The sequence below is a fragment of the Cucumis sativus genome, chromosome 1 (assembly GCF_000004075.3).
Source record: "Cucumis sativus cultivar 9930 chromosome 1, Cucumber_9930_V3, whole genome shotgun sequence".
Classification (NCBI taxonomy): domain Eukaryota; kingdom Viridiplantae; phylum Streptophyta; class Magnoliopsida; order Cucurbitales; family Cucurbitaceae; genus Cucumis; species Cucumis sativus.
This window is the reverse complement of record NC_026655.2, coordinates 8,680,316-8,690,331: the sequence shown is the minus strand read 5'-3', so window position 1 is coordinate 8,690,331 and position 10,016 is coordinate 8,680,316. Positions and strand designations below refer to the sequence as shown.

General features: G+C 35.4%; 1 protein-coding gene across 1 annotated transcript; it reads right to left on the bottom strand.

Moving 5' to 3' along the window:
* Positions 1-515: 515 nt before the first annotated feature.
* Positions 516-9,255, bottom strand: LOC101218949 (dolichol kinase EVAN). Its single transcript, XM_004147237.3, has 14 exons — positions 8,709-9,255; positions 7,534-7,646; positions 7,185-7,388; positions 6,905-7,009; positions 6,312-6,382; positions 6,158-6,238; positions 5,844-6,055; positions 5,488-5,677; positions 5,298-5,363; positions 4,245-4,333; positions 3,974-4,088; positions 2,682-2,733; positions 2,498-2,598; positions 516-1,052 (listed from the first exon to the last, which is right to left on the bottom strand). The coding sequence occupies exons 1-14, from the start codon at positions 8,897-8,899 to the stop codon at positions 939-941; spliced, it is 1,704 nt and encodes a 567-aa protein (XP_004147285.1). The 5' UTR covers positions 8,900-9,255; the 3' UTR covers positions 516-938.
* Between the last annotated feature and the right edge of the window lie 761 nt (positions 9,256-10,016).

The following is a 10,016-nucleotide window of genomic DNA, read 5'->3' as shown; positions in this document are numbered from 1 at the left end:
ATAACTTTGCAATCTCTTGCATTTAATGAAATCTCCTGCATTTAATGAAAATTCAACTAGTCAAGATATTACTTACCCATCCAAAACTACCGACCGCCTGGACAGTTAAACTGGTCACCAGCCTTCGATTGCCCGGTTAGCCATGCTCACCACTAGAGATCGGGATTTCCTACTTGGAGGTGGTAGCAAGTTGTAGGATTGTTTAGAGCACAATGCTTTCCCCTACACTATCACAGGCAAAGTGATCTCAAACAGCCATTTCTTAAAGATCCTTTATGTCGGCTGATAAGAACACAAATTGATACCAGGTGTGTCCTTGCCTGATAATAGATCAACATTGTATACTGTTCCCTATGCATTTATACTATTGCATTGTCAAAAAGTCATTGTTCTCAATCATCCTCTATGCTATTTGTTGATCGTAATAAAATAATCGTTGCAAGTATTGACCATAATAATATAAGATCAGGCAAAAGAAAGGAACTGCTACTAAGTGATCCGTCCAGTATTCAGAGTTAGAGAATTTTCAAGTATATGAATTTGTATTGTATTGAATGTATACATTTCTACAAGACATAATATCTTCCAACGGTATATTGCTACAAAAATTAAACCTCTTCTATCTAGGAATCTTCATCCCAGCATTACAAATTACACAAAATCTATCCCTCTCCATTCCCTGTCTACAGCTAACAGTATAACTTTTGAATTGAAAAGATTAGAAATCAAATCAGATAACAAAATATGACAAAGGACAAGACACTGAGTAGGAGATTTTCAGCAGTAAATATGGGCTATTATATACAGAAAAAAAAAAGTGAAATCTGGTGAAGAATGTAAGACTTGAGGCATTTAATGAGACGCCAAGTTAAAGTTTTATTTGGAGATTAGAGGTGCAAGCAGCAAGCTGAGTCGGCTGCAAGGAGATTTGATCGCTTCTACAAGCATAGAAGGCTGAAGAACACAAGTGGTATGAAAGCGTTGTCGAGTTGTGCTGTATAAGCCTCCAACAAACCACTAATTGTGACGGCTAGGAGAAGAGACAGCCACCGCTGAAAAAGTAATCAACAATATCAGGAATAGATTGGCACACAAATTATAGAATATCAGTGTCCATAACTTAATTATTAACTACTTTTAGTTGGTTCTGAAATGCTTTACCAGTTTGACTGTGATATGCAGGTCAACATGGCTTTTTTTTCTTATTCGTTTGTGTTTGTACCAATTTACGCACGTACCTCGTCTAATCTTAGTCGAGAGAAAACCGATCCGGCCCTAGTGCCATTTTAATTACTAATAATTCATTTCTTTAATGTTGTTCTATTAATTTTTTTTATACTTATTGGCACCCCTACCTCTATCTCCGTATTCTCCCTCTCTCACCCAAGCTCACCTCTTTTCTCTTCCTAACATCGGTCACAGTCCTCTATCTGTAGGATAGGAATGAGGTTGATTTAGTTGAGAAAGAGACCTCCATTGACAGAGAGGTAGAAGAAATGAACTCAACTCAAAACAAATCATGGGGAAATTAGTCAGACGGGAGGTTGTTAAGATTTGGTTTGCAAAATTCACCTTTCACTCACTCCGTTTATCTATCGATTTTGAGGTTTCAAAGAAACTTCGTTCAGTTTTACAATCTATGAGAAATGGATGCGGCAGGAAGAATGTTTTTATGAGTATTTTCATAATAAAAAATAAAGGGAAGTTGATTTAAGCTTCAAGTTTCACATTGTTGGATGACAGCCATGGTATAGTCGACCAACGCCAACATATTAGTTCTCGAGGAAAAGTCTGTTCTAGTTCATGCAAGTCTTAGTCCTGCAAGCATTGCACACAGTAATTTCTCTATAGTCGTTGTGGTCAATGAGATAATTTTGGGTCTAGCAGCACAAGGTAAGCTGGGTGTGGTGAGGAAAAAAGTAAACAAGACAATCTAGTGGAAATAAGTGTCCCTGTAGAGAAATACCTCTGGTCATTTACCGTCGGAATATGTCAACTTGTATGGCAGAAGATGACCTCTCAACATATGCCAAGTATGTGAAGCTAAGTAGGGGCCAGTTTAATGCTTTAAAAATTTTAAGTACTTGAAAGGTCTTAAGACTCGAAGGGAAGAAATTCAACTACTCTAATGCATATATTAAGTGCTCTTCAAGTCCCCTAAATTGACCTACATTCTGAGGATAAGAGGTATCTGAGGCAACGTTACCATAGATTTAGGGTTTAATTAGTGAATAGGTCGTCTAGTATAGAGTAGATAAATGAGATGGTTACTGTTTGTTAGTTTGTTGGTGGGGCTGTTCATAAGTACAATGAGCCTCTGCCTCTAAGCAAGCAATTTTCTAGTTGTCGGTCCAAAGCTTGCTCAAGAAATAAACACCCAAGTTCCTCAAAATTCAAATCAATTGAAATTCTATTTTGCTGCATTTTTTTCCTTATTCACACCATTATACTGAATTTTCTTGTGATGGTTAGTGTTTCAGAGGAATAGATAGATTACCTCTGTCAAAATATATCCAGTGGATGCTATAAGTGGAAGCAGAATGGAACAAGCAGCCAGCACAGATGTAATACCAGCTGCTGTGCCTTCAATGGTTTTCTCTACAAAGTGCAAGATTAGAGTATTAGAAACTTAAATCGTAGGAGTCTATATTATGAGGCACACAGAACAAAACAATACTCACTGCCAGTTTTGCTCCACCGAAGGACACCATACTTGTGACCAACAACAGATGCCTGAGAAATAAAGAAAAATATCATTTTCACTTTTTGTTGGTAGATTAGAGTGAACCACTTGTAGGCTTCATCTAAAAATTATGTTCATATTGGACATTGAAAAGTCAAGTTACAGTCAAGTGTTGCCATTTTTCAACCAAATGCAGGCTGACGTGAGATTCATTTTTACTTCACTTTAAAGTGTCGATCCTTAAATTTATAACTCTCTGTGCGTGCCAGGTACAGTAACAGCACTGACAACAACTAACCTCAAATTAAATCAATGAAAAATACTTTTTTTTTTGTTCTTTGAGTTTAGAGAATAATTTCCATTTTGTTCCTAAGTTTCAAGTAATTCGGTTCCTAAGTTTCAAGATGGTGCACTTTTACCCTTGAGGCCTTGTGTTTTAAGCTCAGTTTTCCTTCCGTTCCTAAATTTTAAAATGTTATATTTTACCCCCTTGAGTTTTGACTTGACTTTCCATTTTTTTCCATCTGCGAGTGCCCGAGCCAATTTATGCAAACCTTGACTAATCTCACGAGACAACCCATCTGACCCTACAACATTTAGGTGTCAAAAAAACTCGTAGGAAATTAATTCTTAGGTAGGTGGCCAACATAGATTGAATCCATAACCTCTTAGTTAGTTATTGAGACTTTGATACCATTTTTATCACTAGGGTTGATGATGGTTAACTTGGGTTTTTGTTTGGTCCCAGGTTTCAAAATTTTGCATTTTACCCCTTTAGTTTTCAATTATGCTCACTGTGTTTAATGTATTACTTTTTTATTAATTAAAATAGAAAATAGTTTTCATGAAATTTCCATCAATATTAAAATTAATTAGAAAATTCCACATTTTAAATTAATTAATTCAAGTTAAACCCAAAGATCAAAAGTGAGCATTTTACAAAAACATTTTGAACTCAGGGACTCCTAAAGGTTGTCAAAGGTTGATATTGGAGTTGTGAATGATAGATTTCTAGGTAGAGCAGACGAGCATGATTCATTTACTTTAGGAAACAATTATTTATCCGCTAAGAAAATAAACAAGCATAAATGGTCGAGAGTTCTCAACTCCTCAGTGCCACATTGATTCAGTTAATGCTTAAAAAACTAGTATAACCAAGAGAACAAACCGTAGATCAGAAAAATAGCACATATTTCAGGACAAACTCAAATGAGAAGAACTTCAGTTCAGCATGCATTTAAATTCAAGCATTCAGTACCACCACCAGAGACGAGGGTATAATCCACTCACCATTGTATCTCCAATTCCAAGACTCAAGATTCCAGCAAAAGGTGCAAGTGGACGGTCATTGTAACCAGATGACATCCAAATGGGAAGCGCACATCCCAATAAAAGTGAAAAGTGGCTTAAAAGAAAGATATAACAGATAAAAGGGTTAGATTACAAATAACAAATAAAAGGGTTAGTTTACAAATAACAAATACAAGGGTTAGTTGAAATTTATTCTCCTAACCTAAAGTTAACAATAATCTACAGTATAAATGAACACCAAGATAAATACCTCACAATAAGAAGTTCAGAGTCTCGGTGGTCTGTGAAAGCATTCATAAATTGATGCACAGGTTGACCCAAAGGCCAAATCCTCCATACCTGAATTAATGATTTAGGTGAGAAAAATAATGAGAATATTTAGCTACGTCTCATGTTTTATATTTTAATTTCACGCATACTTGCACATATAATAGTTGGTTAGACTTTGATTTCTTGATAACCATTGACTTATTATAATTCACTGAAGTAGGTCATGCTTCCAGTGGCTTTTTCATAAAAGTTAAGCAACTTGATAAATGAAATACGTTTCTAGATGCACCTGCACCTGCACCTGCCATAATAATAATTAATGCGTATCCCTTCATTTAATTACCGAAAGCCGGTATTTGAATCATAAATGGATTGTATCAATGACATTTACGGCGTGCTTATAATATTAGAATGCTTATAGCCCACTCATTAAGTTTCCCTTTTATCTCCTTCCTGTCTATTTCAGTAACATGAACACAATAGGCACCATGCTGATATCAAGTAAAAGCCAACAAAATATACATTACTTGCTATCATTATAAAACCCTCCCCTCATAAAACACTCATTGGAAGTTTTGATTTTCCTCTTATAGTGAGAATTTCCACTGTAGATTTCATTCGAAAGTCCTCTTCTTTTTGGATTACTTAATGTCATTCATGGCATGCTGCAATGGTCTACGAACATGAACACAGATTTCTTTTCATAACAAAGAGAGATTTCTTCCGCAAGTCAAGTGTTTAAGCTCCAAGCAATATCAGAAAGTATAGTAGTTTTCCTCTGAGTAAGCTAAGGCCCGAAACATATCAAGAAACTACAAGCACATCAAAAAGTAAGCAAAGGCTTCAAGTTGTTAAGCTAGTTTACTTGACATATCATGAGAGTAAATATTCTCTGTCTAACAGCAATCATATCAATTAACATCTCACAAAGTGAAAATATCAGTCACCAAGCATATCAAATAAATGATTGTGGATAATAACAGCACCACAAAATCAATAGATAGAAAATTCATGTCCAAGTAAATTAACTTACTCGAATAATTTCTAATGCCAAGAAAACTGCCAAAGCTGCACCAAAGGCTAGATTGAGAAACCTTGGCTGAAAAAAAAATAAAACGAAAACTTTTCAGAATCCAGGCATGCCTAATCCAGAATGCCAGCATTGTTTTGACTATAACCAAAACTATCGTACCATTAAAGGTCAATCATTAGCCCCAGTTTACCTGAAAGATGAGTGCAGGAAGAAACATCAAAACAGCCATGAGATGATAGTATTTACGAAGAAGAATTCTCTCAATCTTGCTATTTCTTGAGATATTGTAGAACCGCAGAATAGATGCACATATAAGTGACAACCAGTAGACGCATAACGATATCCTTTTAAGTGGTTCTGAAAATGTAAAGGATACGACCCTGACAGAGTCAAATATGATGGATAAGCATAAAGAGTTAACATGACAGAATCTGCTCAGTAAGGTCAATGAATTAACTTCATCAACTTTTGTTAAGCACTAGGAGAGTGAAGAACAAATCTCAAATTTTCAATGAACTGAAGTCCAAATTCCAATGGATTCCATACCATAGGTAAGGATGTGCATCAAATTCATGAACTAACATCATCCATGAAGGGACGACCACAATCAAAATGAATCCAAGAAGAGCAAAAAATATCATGGATCTTCTAATCTCAAAGTATTTCTTAGCTTCAGAGTTCTCTGTGTTCAAAATGCTTTCCCGTATGTGAAGATGTTTAAATATCACTGAGCACAGAAGAAGCCCAAGCAGCAGACCCTACATAGAGGAACAACCATGTTATTCCCAAAAAGAGACAAAAATTGTGAACTACTGAAACTTAAATAATGCGAATCAGCTTCCATCAAATAAAATGTAAACCTGAACTATGGGACTAATCTCACTTCTGTTCATCATATACTGAAAAGAAACCAAATCTGACGAACTAAAAGCCCCAAGCACCTGTTTCCAACCAATCTTTTATTAAGCATATAGGCAACAGTTATATTCCAAGGAAAACACATACAAGGCCAACCTTAGCAATAGTACATCCCAGCATGTCACCAAAGTAGAGAACAAGTCCAGATGTAACCAAGAGTGCCTCCCCTATAACAAGATGCCACTAACAATGAAGAAGTAAGCATGTGAAAGACATTGATTTAAACATGAAAAAAATCATAGGTTTGGCTTGTGAGTGTGACCATAACTACAACTGGAATTGGAACTGAGAAAATTGAAGCAAATAATTGCAGATCCAGAGTTCCAAATCATAAGCGTCAATTAGATAGAATCAGCATATTTGGAAAGAAAATGATATTAAGCAGACAAAATGTTGGGAAATATAAAAAGAAAAAAGAAAATAAAAAATTCTTGCGATTCAGAATGAACATTTTTTGGTGGAAAAAATAGCAATGAATTCCTACAGAGCATCCAGAAACTAAAAACGTTTGCTTTTGTTCCCATTGGGGATAAACACAACAAAAATTTTGCCTTACTATGGTTGATCATTTTAATTACTTAAATTACATACTATTAAACATGTTGCAAAATAGTGATTTTAGATTTCAAAAAATACTAAAGAAATTAAAACCATCCACTACAAATAGAAAAGAGAAATACAACACATACCAATGGACGCACAAGCTGGAAAAGTACAAAGAAGATGCTGAATCAATTTAGAAGCAACCAACCCGTGACAGACAATCCATGATAACATAAGAGCCAAGCGGAGAACTGATTGAAAAGAAATCAGAAGAAAGAACAAAAATAAGTATTGAAACATGAATTCAAAAACTCAACAAAAACTTCTGCAGATTTCTCTCCATCTTAAATGTTGATCTTAACAAAGACAAAAATAATTTTATTTTATGAGAATAAGAATAAATTGACAAGAAACAAATTTAGTTACCATTAGGATATATTGTTGCTAGGGAACTATAGCACACAGCCCCATATAAAATTTTGCACCCTAAATCAAGCCTCAACCTCCAACGACGTTGGGGGCAAGCTCGTGAAACAACGTCAGAATCATTCATAGCATTCCTGAGGAGAGTAAGCACACTCAAGCAGCAAGTTGAAGTGGACCAGAATTGCATAGTCCAAGTCTCGATCTCTAAATATATAAAAGTTAAAAAATTCTGGTTGTCATTAACCAATAATAATAACAAAAAGGCTTAGTTCTAGTAAAAAACAACAAAATTAAGAGAAATTTAACAGTAATGCCAATATCAGTCATTGTTTATCTAGAAACCCCATACCCTCGAGTGCAATCTGATTAGATGAGAAAGCTCTAGTAAGCTGAATCATCTTAGCAAGCATTACACCAGGTAGTGTAATTGCTCCCAACAGTATTCCCGATGAAGCACCTGGCCTACAAAAATGGTATTCCAAATCATTGATGAAGCAAAAATGACAACATCAGAAAATATGTCTTTGATCAAAGTCATTGCAGTTTACCACAAAGACCACTCTTCCAATTTAAAAATCAAAACGAGTTCAATCATGTTGGGAGTTCAAATGTACTAGAATTGAAAAAAGAACAATAGTAAAGAAACTTGTGCAAATCTAGGTGACAAAATATCCGTTTTCTTGTTGGGACTCCAGTAGTGAAAGTTTACAAGATAAGATAAAAGGAGAAATGCAACCTCTAAAGTTAGTATAGATATTGACTGCATTCTAAGAAGCACAAACACACTTTAGGTTGGATAAAGTGCCCTTGTCCAATACGGGTTGATATTCCAACAGTTTGATACTTGTTGGACTATTGTCAAGCACTCATTAGCATAATCAACAAGCGTCAGATTAGTTGTGCAAGTTGATTATGAGGCTAATATTTGTTTTTATATATATAGAAACAGCCACTTTCATTGGAAAAATGAAAGAATACGAACACGGGCATACAAAAAACCAAAAACCAAGCCCACAAAAAGAGACTTCCCTCTAAAAGGACCTCCAGCTATGTTGTAGAATAGCTACAGAAGGTCTTTGAAATTGAAGGCCATAATCAAACATTATAGCAAACAAGATCTCAAAATCTCACTTGGGCCTCTTTCCCTCCCCATAAAAGTCCTATTATTCCACCCACCTCACAAAGTTCATAAGATTGCACACACCCGAGAAAGCCATATAAAGCAACCCTTCCCCCCGCGGATGAGGGTAAGATTTGTCAGGCATTTATTGAACACTTATCAAGCTAAATAAATAGAAGTCTGTAGTAACATAGGACAAAAATAGCCAAGTTGAACTATGTTGAATTGGCAAAAGCATATGTCATATACCAAGAATTAGAAGTTCGAATCTACCTCCTCGCTTTTCGTTGAACTCAGAAAAGAAAAGAAAAAATTCCAGTCCAAGACTTTTAAGCATACAAATGCATAAGCTTATTGATAAGCGAGAAATTGGAGAAATTAAAAAGAAATGAAAGACAAGGTACCTGGTCTTAAATTGATGAAGAGAATTGGAGCTCTCTGCTTGGATTTCGATGGAAAGAGCAGCAAGGGTGAGAAGAGAGAGAGCAAGACCATGATAAAGGAGGGAGAAGGGGAGAGAAGCCAAAAGGCTGGTGATGAAGAACAGTACCACGGCTCTCTCTCCGTTGAGCAAGGGGGTCATCGAGAAAGACATAGTGGGCGGTGGGTGGCAGTGGCTTAAAAAATCCTCAATGAAGAAAAATTGCCAACAAGCAGTCCAGCGGCTGAACCGCGGGCCAGATAGCAACCAATTCAATGATGGGGTGGCAACAAAAATGGTGGTTGCTCAGAATCTGAGATCCATGGAGTTGTTGAGACCGAGGCGGCGGCAATTCAAAGAAGTGGAAGCCGAAATGAAGGAATTTGGGTGAGAAATTGGGTGGATTGGTACACCAAAGCATCGGGCACCTAGGTTTTCTTCCCTCTTGGCGCGAAGTAAAGGAAGGGAAATGATATTTGATCCATACTCCACCAATTTTCTCTCTCCATTCCCACCTTCGAATTTCGCCTAAATCCCAATTATGAAAATAATAAACTCCCAATCTTTTTAAGTTACATCACAAAATACCATATCCAATTTTAGATTCTCTTTGCACCCCTTTTGTTTTTCCAATATAAGATGTTATTTTTTTAATTATATACCATCAATTTCACAAAATATTTATAATGTATAACAAAATTTTCATATTCTATCGACAATAGACATTGGTAGACAGAGATAGAAGTCTATCATTTTTTTAAAAAATGCTCCAATATATATAATAAAAAAAAAGTTACAAAATTATAAAATAGAGATGTCTTCCAACACAAAAATCTCAGATTTCACTAGATGGCCTTGGTCCATACATCGTAGAGACCTTAGGTTGTGATTTTGTAAGATAAGCACGACAATGTAGATGGAGAACTAGAAAGGATGTGAAATAAACTTTTCTTTAGAATCCATTTATAGTTATGGATTTTCATCTATCATAAATTGATAAAACTCTATACATGATTTCATTATCCATAACGATTTTACAAAATTACAAATTTGAGATCCGGAGAGAATTGACAAGCTTAACTAGACAATTAATGTTGATTGACGATTTATTGCCTAAATAAAATGACTCTATATTAATGTAGTGCACCCAAATTTGGGTCATTACAAAAAAAAAATTAAAATAAAATTAAAAAAAGTTCAATCTTTTTGTTTGTAAACGCTCATCAAGTTAACCAATACCATCATACCTTAATTTTCATCAACTTATAATATAAACTTTGAGATCATATAT

Excerpts from the sequence above, each read along its gene's own strand:
- LOC101218949 (XM_004147237.3), bottom strand. The coding sequence starts at position 8,899 with ATGTCTTTCTCGATGACCCCCTTGCTCAACGGAGAGAGAGCCGTGGTA. Across the intron at positions 6,056-6,157 it reads AGATTAGTCCCATAGTTCAG|GGTCTGCTGCTTGGGCTTCT; the intron begins GTTTACATTTTA and ends TCCTCTATGTAG. Across the intron at positions 2,599-2,681 it reads TCGGTGGAGCAAAACTGGCA|AGAAAACCATTGAAGGCACA; the intron begins GTGAGTATTGTT and ends TGCACTTTGTAG.